Genomic DNA, 16,023 nt, shown 5'->3' with positions numbered 1-16,023 from the left:
ACCTGCACGATAACCAAAAGCTCGCTCCTGTCAAGGTAGAGGCGTTCAGTCGACGTTCACGGAGCTACATGACGTTTTGGGGAATGGTGGGTGTAGCTTTAGGAAGCCTGCAGCCCTGGGTCGATTCCATGTGGTCAGAAACAGCTGAAAGCACCGAAGGTCGAGGTAGTCTGGTTCGTAGAAGAGTCTCGTCTTCTTCAGCGAATGGGGAGGATAATCATGAACGACCCGGCTTCAGCGCGGATTGGAACCCGGTGGTGCGCGGCATCGGCGCTTTTGTTGGTATTGCCTTTGCAATTGTGAGTCTCTCAAACTCTTGGCTGTGGTTCCGTAATGCTAATCATGATATCAAGAGAAAATTGCCCTGGCAATCAACGTTGCAAGTTTCCCTAACCCTAGCGCTTGTAAACCCTGTGTTATGGTATCTGATAGACAGGTCGATAACGGGCTTCATCTCTTCAGCTGTTTTCGGTATTGCAGGGACTTTTGTATTGTTGGAAATCAACCCAGATATCGTGCCATCACCAAATATACAGGCCCCGAAAGTGGCGTTTACCAACACCGCAGGGCATCTGGAAGGGTTGGACAGCTTCATTTCGCAAGAGAGTATCGGAGTCTGGGCCTGGGTAGCTAGTGTCTTGTTTTGTAGCTGTCTATGCTTTGGTAACATTGGCAGAAGGTTGGCATTGAATAAGCAAAGCGCTGTTAACTGACCTTATTCGTCAATACAGACAGGATATTATCAACTTACTATCAAGTCCATACCTACGACTATTATTCCATTCATAAGAATGAACAGCCGCATCCTTCCCTTCGGGCCGTGTCTCTCTCCTCTTGTTCAATGCAGCCCCAAGAGCTCCACTCCCCTTTCATTCAACATCAAGCCCGGTTCTGCGAAATCCGACCGATCCGTTCAGACAAAAGAACCTCGTCTCATTCTTCGTAATACCCTCAAGAACAATGGTATGCATCGCGTCATCCCGGAAATCCCAGACGGCGAGGTGAACAAAGATGGACATCCGTCCTCTCTTGGCTGAATTACATGCCCCTTTTCCAAACTTGCATGATCTCAACAAGACTACACAGCGAATCTCTATCAACAAGTATCGGCTCTCAATGGATTTCTGTAACGCCGACGTAAGTCATGTTCGGCCCTGGATCTGGTGTGGATCTCCAACGGCTGGTATGTCGAGTTAGTAGCCAATCCAGCGCTTAGTCGGGCACGAAGGGATGAGCAAACCATGCCCGGGACGAGGAAATGAAGGAAAGCAATCCCCGCAAAGATGAACCGCGTTCGTCGTCCATATGGTGTCTTTGGAGGATATGTTTGGCCGGGCGGTCGCAGGTAGGAGCGAGATTGTGGCCTAGGACTTTCAGAATGTTCCGGTCTCCATTCTTGTGAAGGGTTTTTCTGACGCGATCGTGGTCTGTGAAGCGAGGCAGAAGTAAATAGAGCACAGAGAAATATGAAGAGAAAGGCACAAAGGAACATCGTGCTCCTAGGGACGGATGATTTGAGCTATGACTCTGGATTCTGCAAGATAAGGGCTCTGTGTTCCTGATTCAGCCGATCGATTTGGAAAAGCCCGGAACAACGTTTGTGGGTTCACATGATGTATGGAGCGAGAACTGTATTGACTGAAAACAGCAACCAGAAATATCTCTACATCCTGTGCCCTCCTTTCTGAGTACTTTGCCAGCCAGTTCGCTTTTCCGCTTTCTTGACAACGTTGATTGTTGCAAATGCTTTGCAGTGAGAAAGAGCTCCACTACCACCTTATGCCTTCTTCTATGGCCCATACCAATGCCGTCCGACCGCCTATGTCATTAAGGTATGGTTTCAAAACCATGAGTGGCAAGTAGCAGCTTCAGCGCTGTATCATGCCCGCTTTCTGCAGCCTGTGACAGCAGCGTCGAACGCTTAGTGACCTTGGTTTTCAATCCGATATATTTGCCGCAAGCAGCAGCTTCTTAGTCGTTTCATTGTTTTTTAATGCTGTGCATTGGAGTTGTGTTCAACAATGATCATCTTCATAGTTGATCTTGAGTTCACCCATCGCGAGACTCAACATGACAAGGGTCGGCCATATGAGGCACACCCAAGTGGACCAGTTTCTGATCTGAGCTGTCTAAGAGCTGTTTGAGTAATTCAGGAACACAATGCTTAGTGGAAGTCGTACCGGACTATCTTCATTCAGTGGTTTCTCTCAACTCGCAATACGATCTGGATCATCGGCCTGCATTTCTCTATTCTGGCTAGAGCTTCAACCAGGAGCTTCTTGTCAACAGCAAACGACATCCGCATCCAGCCTTTCTGACCCTCAGGCATGTGGTAGACACGTCCAGGAGCAACCAAAACGCCAGCCTGTAGGTATTGACGAAAAGCGTATGCTTCGTCTTCCCAAGACTGTGCTCGGGGCGCTAGTTTTACCATGAGGCAGGTGGTGGAATTGCAAGGAAAGTATACAATACCAGAAGCTTTTGAAAAAGATGTCAGGGTCACATAAGCTTCTGCCAGCCTTGTAGAGCTAAGCTGTAGCAGCGAAGATAGGCGAGGCGAGGCTAAGAGCTCCCTAGAGAAAATGGTGGAGAGGGTAGAGACATTTACTGATGCAACTAGAGCGACAGCGTTCCGCAGGTTATTGTTTTGTGTTGCTATGCAGGCCTTGCGCAAGTGTTAGTAAGGCAGAAACCCATGCTAGAGACGGACATACTAATCTGACACCGCTGGCGGCCAAGCCCTTACTCATGCTCCATACAACGTGCACTGACTCCGGGTCACAGCCTAACGATTTTGGATGCAGACTGAGCGCCGAAACAAAAGAGGAAGAATCTGCTATATCCGGGCTTGCAAACACGCTCAAGGCAAAGACCTCGTCTGATACAAAGTGAATGTTACGTTGCTGGCAGAACTTGAGACACTGCTCGAGAATGTCCTTCGAATAGCATCTCCCAAGCGGATTGTGGGGGTTAGATAAGACTAAAGCCCTTACCGGGCATGAGGAAGTCTGGTACGTTTTCTCTAATGCCGCAATAAGATCTGGACCAAGGGATACGTCAAAGTTAGGGAATGCAACCGTGACCGGCTTAACCTCAGAATGGGTGAAAAGGAAAGCATCGTACCCATCTGCATAAGCTCGTCAGCAATAGTTGATCGCAGATGCTGGCATGTAACCCTACTCCAGTAAGGACAGGGAACGAGAACACCATCTCCTGGATTACATATGCTGTAGAGTATTGCATCCAGGCAGGCAGCAGCACCTGGCGCAACAACGACATGGCTCGGCTCGACCGTGATGTGAGGGTCAAAATAGGTATTGAAAACTCTCGCAAGGATTTCAGCAGCCCAGGATCGCCCCAAAAGCCTGTCGGCCAATCGAGATGCTGAGGCGTCAGCGGACCCACAGACGGAGAAGCTCGGGACCACCTTACATGGGCTCGCAAGCTATTCTCAAGCGAGGACTTTAGTATGTCGAGTACCTCGTAACGGATGACCCAGTTTTCTGCAATGGATAGATTTATCTCGTCTGGGTTTGAGGAGGGTTTGAGTAGGCTCTCAGGGACTTTGGCCATAATCTCCATGAGATTCGAGGCGCCTCGGTCGGAGAAGCCGTCCATCCTGATTGGAGACAATCCAAAACTGCGAAAGCATGACAACCGACTGTGGAATAAAAGATCTCGGAAGAAGTGTCAGGAATAAAGTAAGAAGGACGACACGAGCCCAATTACAGTCGCGTAAGCATATGATTAGTGATTCCGTGCAAAACTGCTAGTTAGTAAATAATCGAATCGAAATGAAATGTCATCTGTTTGACGCTAGTATTACTAGCGATACTAGCAAGATCACGTATTTTACGGATCAATTCATCATACCACTAATACTATATATCATGTGTAGATCTTCTTGGCACCAAGCTTTCGTCTATCCACCACTCTGTCGTAAAATTCGATCTTTTTTTGATTGGTCAACAGAGCGGGTGCCAAGAGAGCCTTATTTTTAGTAGGCACTAAGCCTAATTAGGAAGTAGCAACACCAAAATAAATAGAATTTGCTATCTCTGCTACGGAGAGGGTAAATGACGAGCCCAGCAGTGCGAATTGTGGCAGATTGAGATGTTACACTTGCTGCAAGACCATAGGCTCTGATGGATACCCTTTTGGCCTTTTTTGGCGTTATTAGGGGCGTTGGTAGACACTTCCTGGAGTGCTTTTCGCGGCCTGCCTAGTTTAGGAGTAGGATTGCATGATTGACAGCGGCGCCAGCGATCTCCTTTGACCCACGAATGCCCCTTGTAGCTATCTTTTGGTACTGATTTAGTACGGAGATTGCAGCTAGCTTTGGGAGGTCGTGGTGGCCGTTGCCGTAGAATAGCTCCAGGTCCTCGAAGCAGACTTTTTGCAATTTCTTCTTGAAATTGAGCGTGTGAGAGCCTTTTGCTTTTTACGCCTAGCTTATAGAGATTATATGCGTTGGTAACAGCTGCGTCGATAAGCAAAAAGAATAAGGGTAGCCAGTTGCGTTGATGATAGTGTCGGCTTACTGAATAGTACGAATTCAGTTTTGCGTGGTTATCAGAGCCACTTATCTCTTGATTATATCGATCAAGGGCATATAGCTTTCGTAGATATTGTGGCTTATTTTCAGAATTCGCAGGGAGCGTAGGATTCGCAAGGAGCGTAAGATTCGCAGGAGGCGTAGGAGGCGCAGGGAGCGCAGAATTCGCAGGGAGCGCAGAATTCGCAGAGAGCGTAGAATTCGCAGGAGGCGCAGAATTCGCAGGAGGCGTAGAATTCGTAGAAGGCGCAGGATGAACAAATTTCATAGCATTTGCAGAATTTGCAGCATTTGCAGTTTCTGCATCCACGGCATACTTCAAAGAGGCCTTAGGGCGTTTGATTCTCTTGAAATAGGTGTATTCCTCCATAGTAGGATCGTGAATAGTAGTCATCATTGCCTTAGAAGCTGAATCGCAAAATGCGATACAATTAACGCTGCTGACAACGTAATTAAACCACTCTCCGTGGTCATTCTGCTTCGTTATTATATCATGAAGATACGCTAGCTCTTTAGGTATACCAGACCCTGCTTTAGCAGTGCCATTTGCTCCAATTCCGAGTTCGTAGAGTCGTTGATAGAGCTTGCGAGTAGTAAAGAAGTTATCCAGATGTAGAACGTAAAATGGCCTAGGGCGCGGAAATCGGGCTAAAAGCGACTCTGCAAGATCTAGCATAATAGCCTTACTTTGAGAGAACTCAGGATATCCTCCTAATTCAGCTACCTTCTCTATAGCACTGCTGAATCTGAAATCGACTATATAGCCGTTAGAGCAACAAAGGCTATATATCTTGTATCCTTCGCCAGCAGCCTTTGAATTCATCTGAATAGTATGCTTTGAACGTCCTTTGAATTTGACTAATTGCTCATCAATTGAGAGATTCTGTGGCAATTTGTACATACTCGGAGTCGTTGCTTTACGAAAATGAGCAGCAAGAGGCTCAACTTTTTTGTACCATTGGTTATCAGGGAGAGGCCCTGGCCTATTAATCTTGAGATATCTTGAAATCTGCTGAAATCTCAATAGAGAGATATATTCAGCGACTGGCCAGTGAGGATAGTTTTCTTTCTGATTCCAGTAGTAGGCTAGATCTCTTCCACCTAGTTGTGCGCCAATTAGGAGTATAGCACCAATATAGCCTCTAATATCTGCCGCAGTTACATCTCTCCATACTCGCTGGATTTAATCGAATTCTTGAGATCTCTCTTCAAATGCGTATTCATTCGTATGCTCTGCAATGTCCGTAAACAGCTCCTTTGGAATAAACCGATAGAATAGATCAATTGGCTTAAGTTCGTGAGCACGAAGATTTAGCTGCCCTGACGCAAATAGGATCAGAACGTTCAGTTTTTCTGGGTAAGGTCGACTAGGGCCAATTTGTTCAGCAAGAATCTTCAGCTTTTCTGACTTGTTTTGAGTAGATTCAACTTGTATCTGCCATTCTTCCTTCTCTTTTCTATGCTGTATACTAATGCCAGACCGTTGAGAGCTGTTTTGGCGGAGTAATTGATGTCGCTGTTTTGATTGAGATGCGTTGTTTCCAGCAGATAAGGAATCTTCTCTACTGGATACCGGTTTTTGCTCGCTTGAAGTTGGTACCGTAGGTGTGATGGGCCGCAGGGAAAGTACTTGAGATAGCTGACTTTGCGTCTGATTTTCTCGCGCTTTTCGGCTCTGAATTCGAGCTCTTTTGGGTCGAGGGCAGTCCTTAGCCAATGGAGCAGCTTCAATAGCATCAATTGGCCCTGATATCTCCTCTTGGTGGTGCTTTTGAGTCATTTAGTATCTATCAATTGGTACATTCCTATCCTATTGCCGCTTGGGGGGTAAGAGATTTAAGGTTAAGGTTACGGGGGCTAACCTAATTTAGCTAATCTAGCGGCTGGCACTGACCAATCAAAAAAGATCGAATTTTACGACAGAGTGGTGGATACTACTCTGTACTACGGTTGCAACGACGTCTTACATCGTCGCTATGCGTCGGGAGTATCGGGAAGCTAATCCATGCAATCCTATCGCTCACTGCCGTTTCGCAATCATTTACATGGGTGATCTGCAGCTGGATGGCACAAAGAACATCAGCTGGACCCTACCTGCAAGAGAAAGGCTCGTTTCAATACCTCCGAGCGAAGTTTGAAGGCCATTCGCCTCCAAATCATATGCGGACAGCCAGCTGGTATCAAGCCGACATCGGAAAGATTCTGGCCACGCCTCATCTTCGCAGCTAGAACCACTCCAGGCAAAGAGCCTGTGTGTAGTGTTGTGCTAGGAGTCTAGGCCACATGCATGCTTTGATAAGGCATCAGACCGCAGGGGAAATATTCCTAATTATTTAGGAATGGATAGCCATAATGCGACGTCGCTTACGAACGGATGTGACAGACGATGACCCAGGTATAAAGCAAAAGGGACTGTGCACCGTTCACTTCTGACATAGTTTTTATTATGCCTGAAAGAAGCTTCTCACTTCCGTCCTCATCGCTATCCGACCCTTCAAATCTTCATGAGTGGAATCCTCCCATGGTATTGGTGCTGAAACATGGCTTCTAGCCTGACTGACGGCGTACCCTCCGCCCTGAATAAACACCTTCCTGGCCGAGGCGTCGTAGCCACCCAGGAGCCCCTATCCTCTTCCTTACCCGCCAAATCCACCCACAACGACCCCTTTGCTCACCTTCCCCCATACACGCCGCGCAACAAAGGCCTTGTCTCTCACTTGCCTTCGGCCCTTGTTCCCTTCGCAGAATTGATGCGCCTGCACAAGCCTGCCGGCTACTACGCATTCTACTTCCCTCACCTGTCTGGGACATTTATAGCTGCTATTCTCTCTCCCGCGGCCCCCTCCATTTCCTCACTTACATACGTGTGCGCTGTTCACGCGGTAGGAAACCTCTTCCTCCGTGGCGCAGCCTCTACATGGAATGATACCCTCGATGCGCCCTTGGATCGGCAGGTGGCGCGGTGTCGACACCGACCTGTAGCCCGCGGGGCTGTAAGCCCCACAACGGCTCACATTTTCACCATCGCCCAGACGGCGGTATGGATTCTCACTCTGTCCTGGCTACCGTGGGAGTGCAGCTTGCCTGCCTCGCTCTTCGCGCTAACCATGGCGGTATATCCATTTTGTAAGCGCGTCACAAATTTCCCACAAGTGGTGCTCGGCTTCTCGCTCGGTTTCGGGCAAATCATAGGCATGACATCTCTCGGTCTCAACCCGTTCTCTCGAACAAGCCCACATGTCCGGGCGGCTTTGGCGTGCGTTTACCTCTCAACTGTGGTCAACGCCATGATCTACGACACCATCTACGCACATCAAGATCTAAAGGACGACCTGAAAGCGGGGGTGATGAGCATGGCCGTCGCATGTACTCCGCACACGAAGAAGGTGCTGTCGGTCCTAAGTGTGGTGAAGATCGCCCTGCTGGCGAGCACGGGGTATCTGCTCGGTTTTGGGGGATGCTTCTGGGCCGTGGCGGTAGGCGGTACGGTGGCTGTGTTGGGATGGATGATTGCCACGGTCAGGTTGGAGGAGCCGGCGGATTGTTGGAAGTGGTTCAAATGGTGTATCTGGTTTACCGGGGGAACTCTTTGCTTGGGCTTGCTTGGCGAGCATGCTATGCGGGCCTGAGAGAAGAGCAGACAGCAGGAAGAGAGTGATGATCATGCCGTGAGGGCTGACAAGAACGGGAAATAATTCAACCTAAGTAAGGTTACTGTGTGATTAATACTACTAGTAGTACTTTACTGAGATCTGCCAAGGCTAAAGAGGTCGGGTCTAGGCATCAGGAAGAGGCTGAGGACATCGGAGGAGTATACTCATAGAAGACGGTTCTGAATAAGTAGTACTACTTAACTTCAACCAGTCTATTCAAGAAGCAAGTAGATACTCAGCTAGATAGGCCAAAAGAACCGGTGGGTTCATCTTCTCATCTCCCTGTATCAAGTAAGCACTGAGAGGAGTGGGTATTTTATGCAGTTCAATGCAGGCGACTGTATAACTTATACAAGCCACCGATTGCATACTTGAATTGTGTCGGCAGAGGCACGGGTAGCCCCGATCAATCCGCCGTCCAACTAGTACAAGCCACTCTCAGAACCATAACTCATCGTCGATTCCACAATCTACCGTAGAATCGACATCAACTTGTTCACTGTCGGATTATCGTATACAGCCTTGGCCTCAATGAGATCCACACCTGGCCTGAACTTGATGACAAACGCATTGAGTGCATTCAACAGTCCCGGCACTTGCAATGAGTCGAGTCCGCACTGGAATAAATCAGAGTCATCGGTGATGTTCTCGATGATCAGGTTATCAGCATGAGTGTCATATATCAATTTCCGCAGGTCAGGAATGGAGTCGTAGTGTACTTGCGAGGTGTCTAAGGGAGAGGTAGTATTCAGAGTTTCTATAGGCGCATCAGTACTGTGACCGGTTGTGAGAGGCTGCTTATTGCCTGCTGTAGTCGCAGGCTTGGGGGGTTGGATAGGTGTCTGACTTGACTGGTTGGTTTTGAGGAAATTGGCTAGCGTTTGAGTCGAAGCCATCTGAAGGTATTTCGCTAAAGCTCCTGGGAGAATGCGGCTCAGAACCTCTTCGATACGAGCGTCTAGATCTGCTGGAGCATGCATTTGGGTGCCGTGGGAGAAAGATGCTGGTGGAGCGCTTGAATTCTCCAGAGCCGATTCCTTCGCCGTGACATGCGGCTCGCTTGCATCAGTCGATGCCTTGACAACACCATGCAATTTGTTGCTCACAGCGCTGATGTGAGGCCTCATGCGGTCGTAGAGTGCTTTGAACTCATCCGCGTAGAGTTTCAGGACAGCTTACTTAACGCTGAACAGTATCTTTCCCAGCCCTTGGCATGGGCTTATCTGGGTTCGTCAACATGACGAAGCCCTTCATGATCCGACCATGAGCGGGACAATCGCGGTTCGCTTGTGCAATGCTTGGCCACATTTCTTTGATAAATTGCTCCTGTTCGGCGGCCGTTTTCGGATGGACCTTGGGTTCGAGCAAGAGCGAGGCTTGAAACTCCGCCTGACCACCGATTATCGCGGATCTGACTTTGGGATTCGCAAATATTACGCTCTCCATAGTGATCGGATTCAGTTTCTCAGCAGTAGTGAACGCGATGATATCGTCCGTCCTAGCTTTAAAGATCCAAGATTCTGGCCTTCTGGGATGCGGTTCGAAGAGGTCGCCCACAGCAAATTCTTGCATGTCTGGAAACGTTGCAAAAACGCACTGAAAGGGTTCGCACTGTTTCTGACGTACAATAACAAGCTCATACAGCCCATCTCTCCCCAATCGAAAGGTATGACCTAGAAATCGACTGATGGTAAGATACTGCCAATCAGCCGGGTCCTCGTTTACCTCGAGCGGATGAAGTGCGGTTTCGCATGAACCTATCAGTGTTAAGAGCCTGATCCTGGCTGAAAGAAGATTCCCTATTTCTTCTGGTAGCGCGCCTCCAGCGTAAAATAGAAATTTAATACGTTAGATCATGTTCACGCAGTATGCGTCATTGTTGTAGCAGTCAACTATCAGAGATGGGGCCAAAAGCGCTCCGTCAAGGTTACCATGTGTGAATATCTGGTTTGCCACGTCTGCTGTGAGCGGCTCTGGTGGTGGCAACACACAGGTGAATCCTGAGAGGACATTGAGCCCGAGACTAAAATTGAGGGAGGCGGCATGAAAAAGAGGCAACGCAAGAAAGAGTCTTTTCCCCTTGTAGAAACTGATGAGGGTTGGTTTACCTCCCAGCGATGGGACTGGCTGATGAGCATCATTACAGGCAAAAGTGCCGTAAGTGACAAATACCAGCTTATGGATACCCATCGAGCCTAAAGTATATAGAATGCAGAAAGGCTTATTCTTCGCCTCTTCCCAAGTCAATGTGAAAGGAAAAGGCTCGACGCTGTCGAAGTCGTTCATAAAGAAGTCGACCCCTGGCGTGTTGATTGTCTGCATATGCCGCGCATTTAGGATTTGCTTGATAATAATAGGTGGTCGCGATGGGAGCCTAACAGTTTGGCATCCTGACCTCTGGAGGAGCGATAAATGGGCCTCGAGACTGTTACGATGAGAACTGAGGAATACCTGGCAATAAGTAATCAGGATTTCTCACCAGAGCCTCACTCAAGCATTCAAGACTTACAATATGCCCTGCCTTTGCTGTTTCCAAAATTATGATCAGATATCGCAAGTCCAGTGGCCCTAGGTACAGGACGGTCTTTTGCTCCGTGTGCTCTCCGAGCTCCTTGCGTAACCACCAGGCACAACGATTCACAGCTTTGGCGAATTCGCAATAGCTTATGTCTATGAATCCGTCTGCAAGATCAGAGCTCCTGGGAGTTGACACGAATGTTCGTTCAGGATCAGTAGCAGCAATTTCATCGACGAGGACGGGCAGAAGTCTCTTCCCATAGTTCAGCGGTGCTGCTAGGTTGTGGGGCATAGCCATGTTCATGTAATGCACTCGATACCTGGTGAGGCTCAAAACAAAGCTCTAAGTGAAGGTCAAGGTTTCCGCTCGCGGGTGGCAGGTAACCTAGCCCAATATGTAGCTTGCTTGCCACTTTGCCAGTAGGCATCTCAACCTATCAGTATTTTTGTGATGATACTGAGTTGTGCATCAAAAGTCGTCAACGTACGCTCATGTTACTGCATCACTAACAGACTATACCTGAAGTATAGCACTAAATAGTATTCACAGTACTTACAGTATCTGCGTCATGCTTAGTCTATTCTCATTAGCAATACTTATCATTAAACTTTCGACAACATTGAAGAAATCTGTGTTAATTCTGGATCAACGTAAGAGAGCCACCTACTTTCCGGCCGAGGCTTACTCGTGTAACAAGCAGCTAAGAGCACTGTCGAACTATGCAGCTCTTCCCGAGCAAGGGAGTGCATGTCCTACGAGGACGAACGCAATAGATGTGAGAGGTACGAAGAAGCTCACCGCGCTATGCTGCGTGACGATATGAAACAAGTAGACGGGCAACCAAACCTGTAAATCAGAATCTGCCTTTCAGCGGGCATCACAAGGTGGTCACGTCCGCTGATTGTAGCTAATGATTAAACAGAACACCGATCACAAAGCCTTGGAAATTACTTACTTGCTCTTGAGCCAAGGTCTTGATCGTCTACTGTCGAACTGTGCTGACTAATCAACGGATCACTGTGAAAATAGCAAGTTGTTCTATCTGAATGAGTGTGTAGAGTGCGTATTTATACGTACAGATGCTGTGTAGCGCGGAATTTAGATACCAAAGTACATGTAAATCTCACGCGAAACGGGTATCAGATCTGTAACAACGTATATGAAACGCATGGTCAAATGGCACTCAAACTGTTCAACATCGGCTTACTAGTACTGTAATTATCTCTTGCAGTTCTACCTTCTTGGTCATCGAAATATCACCTATCATACCAACACGCACCATGGCCCAAGCCCCTAGCACCGAAGACCACCTTGCAGGCTTCGCCTCCGTCATTACAAACTATGAACATCGTGTCGGGCATGCGTGCCGCGTGGTGGCGAGCCACATTCCGGCACTGCTCACAGGCCTGCCCGCATCGCCCGTTATTTCTTGACAACGCCTGTGGGACGGGTGCCGCCACAGAAGAACTCCTTGACGTTCTGCCGTCCGCCCGCGTGTACGCGGTGGATGTAGTGCCATCCATGGTACAAGCTATGAAAGCCATTGTTGCTACGAAGCCAAAGCTCCAGAAAAACGTTGTCGAAGTGAAGATAATGGACGGGCAAGAGCTCCGGTATGTATAATATATGCTCTATAGCATTCTTTCAGTTAAGACGCGATTTAAATCGGGGTGGAGTAGGAGCTCTAGATCCCGCTGTTGTATGAAGGATGTTTATGAGTACTTTGGATGCACGATAAGGTAATACTGTACCTATGCACGGTACACCTACTACACTTACTAGCGACGCATGACGAATGGGCAAAGCTTGTAGGAGATTTGCAGCTACCTCAAGGGTCTGGATGTCATTAGCGCAGAACGGATCCAACAACATTTTGCCGTATTCTACGCAAGGATAAGGCATAGAATGTAGCAACGAGTTGTTTGGCCTCATCTTGACACCTTACGATCGAACGCTTCGCGTGGTCTTGATTCGTATTTGTATCCGGTTCTGCTAGAAATCCTAGCAGATATCTTCTGACTAAGTAACACTAGCCGCCTTATTTTGCTTTTTACAGGATTCAAATCCAAGTTCAGCCTATCACAACTCTCAGGATGAGTAAGGACGGTTAGGGCAGGAGAATACCAGGAAGTCGGGGCTAACTGTCAAACACCCGAGGATGGCAGCTTATAGGCACGTTGCATGCTGCAGCAGCAAGGTGGAAGAGTCTCAGTTGATGAAGTGGATGGATGAGATTCTATCTATCTGCAGAATCTATCTAAGGAGGAGCAGGCTAATCTACAAGGGCGCGCAGGCACGTGACGCCAAGGATTTGGCTGTACGCTTACACCATACCTAACTGGGTAGGTGAAAATAGAGACTTTGCCTTGTAATGTAACTTATGTATCACGTCCCGCATCGTAAGCTACTAGTATTTCATGAAAATGTTGGTAACATTGGCTGTTTCCACGACTTGCCCATAGTCTTAAACGTAATCACCAAATGCAATGTCACGTCTTTATAAACTTCATGAGTCCAGCAAGTAGGAGTTGGAACACAGGGCCAACAATATCCTTCATTGCTTATTACGCGTTTGCATCCCCTTATGCTGCCCTTGTAGATGCCCATTGCCCTTGCCTCCACTCTACGTGTACAGCCGGGTTTTGTCAGCCATGTTTTGTGCCAGACCACATCTACTTTCAGGAAGTGTTTCTTCCATGCTGGAGCTTTGCAATTTGAGCCGAAGCCGACCACCTCGGATCATCATGCATCTACTGAGTATGTCTACCAACCACGCTCTGAGCAGTTGAGACGCAGTAAGTATCGCCACTTGCACAAATGTGAGCTGGGTATCAAGTCTGCCTAGTACATCTAGCTGGCAACTCATAATATTTATGCCAAGGGTCTACATTCTAGGAGGTATTTACTGCGCGTTCCACTTAGAGGTTAAATGTGCTTGCTCACGAAAGGCTTTATGACAAGACTCCGGCATTCTGTCTTCTGGGGCGCTTCACAATGTCTATCCCCTTGATTCAAGCTTACTGGGACACTGCAAAGCCTGGCTTCAAGCTCTCTCTGGTTTCTCTGCTGATGTTGCTGGTTGTGTATTTCTGCGCTTTGCAGTTTTCAAACTTAGAAATACCACGGCTTTTATTTGAAAAGCGGTGGAAACTCCCTCCTGGACCTCCAGGTCTCCCTATTGTTGGCAATTTGCTTCAAATGCGAAAAGTTCGAGGTAACACAGGCCAAATAGCCACTTATGTAGGTTGATATGTGTTTCCAGAATCTTTGCAGGCTAATATTCTCTCACAGCTGACCTCTTTGTCTCGATTTGGGGAGATGGCCACCCTGCGCATGGGCAACAGCACCTGGGTAATGCTGAACAGCAGTCGTGCGGTTCAAGAGATCATTGCCAAACGGGCAAATATAACTGGTGAACGACCCTATCTTCCAGTTGCCAGTGGACTTGTCAGTCGTCACAAGCGAACAGTATTACGTCAAACCAGAGAATGGCATGAGGGAAGACGAGTGATGCATCACTTACTTAGCGGAACAGCGCTCAAAGAATATGAGAAGGTGCAAGACTCGGAGAACATCCAGCTGCTGGCCAACTACATTGAACGACCCAATCAATGGTACCTACACCACTACCGGTACGCCTATTCGATTATCTATCGTATCGTGGCAGGCGAGCGACCTCGGCAGACACAAGAGCAGCTAGACGATTTTCAACGTGTTACTGTCGAGTTCATCCGCAGCATAAATAATAGCTTCGTTGACTTCTTCCCAGTACTCGCCGGATTACCAAAATTACTTCAACCATGGAGGAAATACTGGGAGGCAGCTGGGCAAGACCATTACAATGTCTTCAAAGCTTGGTGGGCACCTATCAAACACGATATTGCCGAAGGGGCCGCGCCGCCCTCGTTTATTAAGGATGTGCTTTTACGCACCAGCGCGAAATTTCCAGAGATGACGAAGAAGCCATGTATCTCGCAACATCGGTAGTCGCAGCTGGTAGCGACAACGTGAGGATGACTATCAACGCTTTTGTTATGGCAGCGATATGTTACCCTGATTTCATGCAGAAGGCAAGAGAGGAGATTGACAGAATTTGTGGAAGCAACGCCCAGCGCCTGCCTGAACTCAGAGATACGCAGAGGTTGCCTTATATCTCTGCAATGATTAAGGAGTGTCTGCGCTGGAGGCCGACTGTACCTTTGATTCCACAGCATCATCTAACGCAGGACCTCAAGTTTGAATGTTACCACTTCCCTGCCGGCACGGACTTTGTGATCAACTCACTGGCGATCAGCCAGGAGTTTGTAGACGCTGCCCAGTTCAAACCAGAAAGATGGTTCGATGGCAAGGAAGACAGCGTCACTCAAGGCCTTTGGCAGTTTGGAGGCGGACGACGTATTTGTGTCGGCTACAAAGTTGCTCAGCAAGAGCTTTTCCTTGCCTATTCACGACTTGTTTACTGCTTTGACTTTATCGCTGTAAGACTTGTCTCCAATCGTACGTCAGCTCTGGCTGATATTTGTCTAGAACGGAAAATCTGATAGTCGCCAATTGCGCCATGATGCCTTAGATGAGCCATTCCCCGTCAAGATTACGGTTCGGAGCAAGGCTCATGAGAATCTCATTACTCGATTAGCAGAACGACTAGGCAATTAAGCAACGATCAGAGGCTTTGGCAAGTTGTACTGCAGGCAGTAATGAGTGCTATTGTCAGTTAATAAGATGACACGTTCTATTCTCAAGGAAACAAGTCTAGTATTACATCTTACTCCAATCATCACATTTCCCATGAATAGGCGCTCAAACATCAGCTTGATGCAAGGTTCAGCCGCTGCAAACTGCTGGAGAGCCTACTTGGATTGCTTAGAAAAGCATGATGATTTCTTGTGAAAGTGGTAATCAAATAGCAACTCGTTCCCAAAGAAATTGTCTCCTTGAATAATACAGTACTAGTGCAAAAGTATCTGACCAACCCCACTTTCGTACCCCACCAACATTATCGACTCTCTTCATACAAATCACCATAGTAAGATATGAACTCTTTGGATTCTAATGAAAAATAGCTCAAAATGTTCACTGATATTCAGAGATTGAGGCTGGCCTAATTTCCTAAATAGGCAGTCGATATTCAGAATCTGGTGTACCATCCTTTGGCCGCAATGACCGCATTCACTCGACTATCCATGCTCTTGACGAGATTGGCCACAGCTTCTTCTCCTATGGCATCCTAACCCTCATAAATTGCTCTGAATAGGCGTTGATAATCCTCCTCTGATTTGCCCATATTAATTAGCTCT

At 47.8% G+C, this 16,023-nt stretch overlaps 5 protein-coding genes across 5 annotated transcripts; 2 read left to right on the top strand and 3 right to left on the bottom strand.

Moving 5' to 3' along the window:
* Positions 1-4,222: 4,222 nt before the first annotated feature.
* Positions 4,223-4,949, bottom strand: EPUS_06460 (uncharacterized protein; the record flags this gene model as incomplete). The annotated part of the gene is made up of 2 exons (XM_007787285.1): positions 4,223-4,408; positions 4,542-4,949. 2 exons carry the CDS (start codon positions 4,947-4,949, stop codon positions 4,223-4,225), a joined length of 594 nt encoding a protein of 197 aa, XP_007785475.1.
* Positions 4,950-7,095: 2,146 nt separating this feature from the next.
* On the top strand, positions 7,096-8,184 carry EPUS_06459 (uncharacterized protein; the record flags this gene model as incomplete). Its single annotated transcript, XM_007787284.1, has 1 exon — positions 7,096-8,184. One exon carries the CDS (start codon positions 7,096-7,098, stop codon positions 8,182-8,184), a length of 1,089 nt encoding a protein of 362 aa, XP_007785474.1.
* Positions 8,185-8,678: 494 nt separating this feature from the next.
* EPUS_06458 (uncharacterized protein) lies at positions 8,679-9,335 on the bottom strand (the record flags this gene model as incomplete). Its single annotated transcript, XM_007787283.1, has 1 exon — positions 8,679-9,335. One exon carries the CDS (start codon positions 9,333-9,335, stop codon positions 8,679-8,681), a length of 657 nt encoding a protein of 218 aa, XP_007785473.1.
* Positions 9,336-9,387: 52 nt separating this feature from the next.
* EPUS_06457 (uncharacterized protein) lies at positions 9,388-11,023 on the bottom strand (the record flags this gene model as incomplete). Its single annotated transcript, XM_007787282.1, has 3 exons — positions 9,388-9,965; positions 10,140-10,659; positions 10,718-11,023. 3 exons carry the CDS (start codon positions 11,021-11,023, stop codon positions 9,388-9,390), a joined length of 1,404 nt encoding a protein of 467 aa, XP_007785472.1.
* A 2,697-nt stretch (positions 11,024-13,720) lies between these two features.
* On the top strand, positions 13,721-15,382 carry EPUS_06456 (uncharacterized protein; the record flags this gene model as incomplete). The annotated part of the gene is made up of 4 exons (XM_007787281.1): positions 13,721-13,966; positions 14,018-14,693; positions 14,768-15,204; positions 15,254-15,382. The coding sequence occupies 4 exons, from the start codon at positions 13,721-13,723 to the stop codon at positions 15,380-15,382; spliced, it is 1,488 nt and encodes a 495-aa protein (XP_007785471.1).
* Between the last annotated feature and the right edge of the window lie 641 nt (positions 15,383-16,023).

Source organism: Endocarpon pusillum, assembly GCF_000464535.1.
Source record: "Endocarpon pusillum Z07020 unplaced genomic scaffold C658955, whole genome shotgun sequence".
Classification (NCBI taxonomy): Eukaryota; Fungi; Ascomycota; class Eurotiomycetes; order Verrucariales; family Verrucariaceae; genus Endocarpon; species Endocarpon pusillum.
Note: the sequence above shows the minus strand (reverse complement) of the source record. Positions and strands in the feature narration are given on the sequence as shown.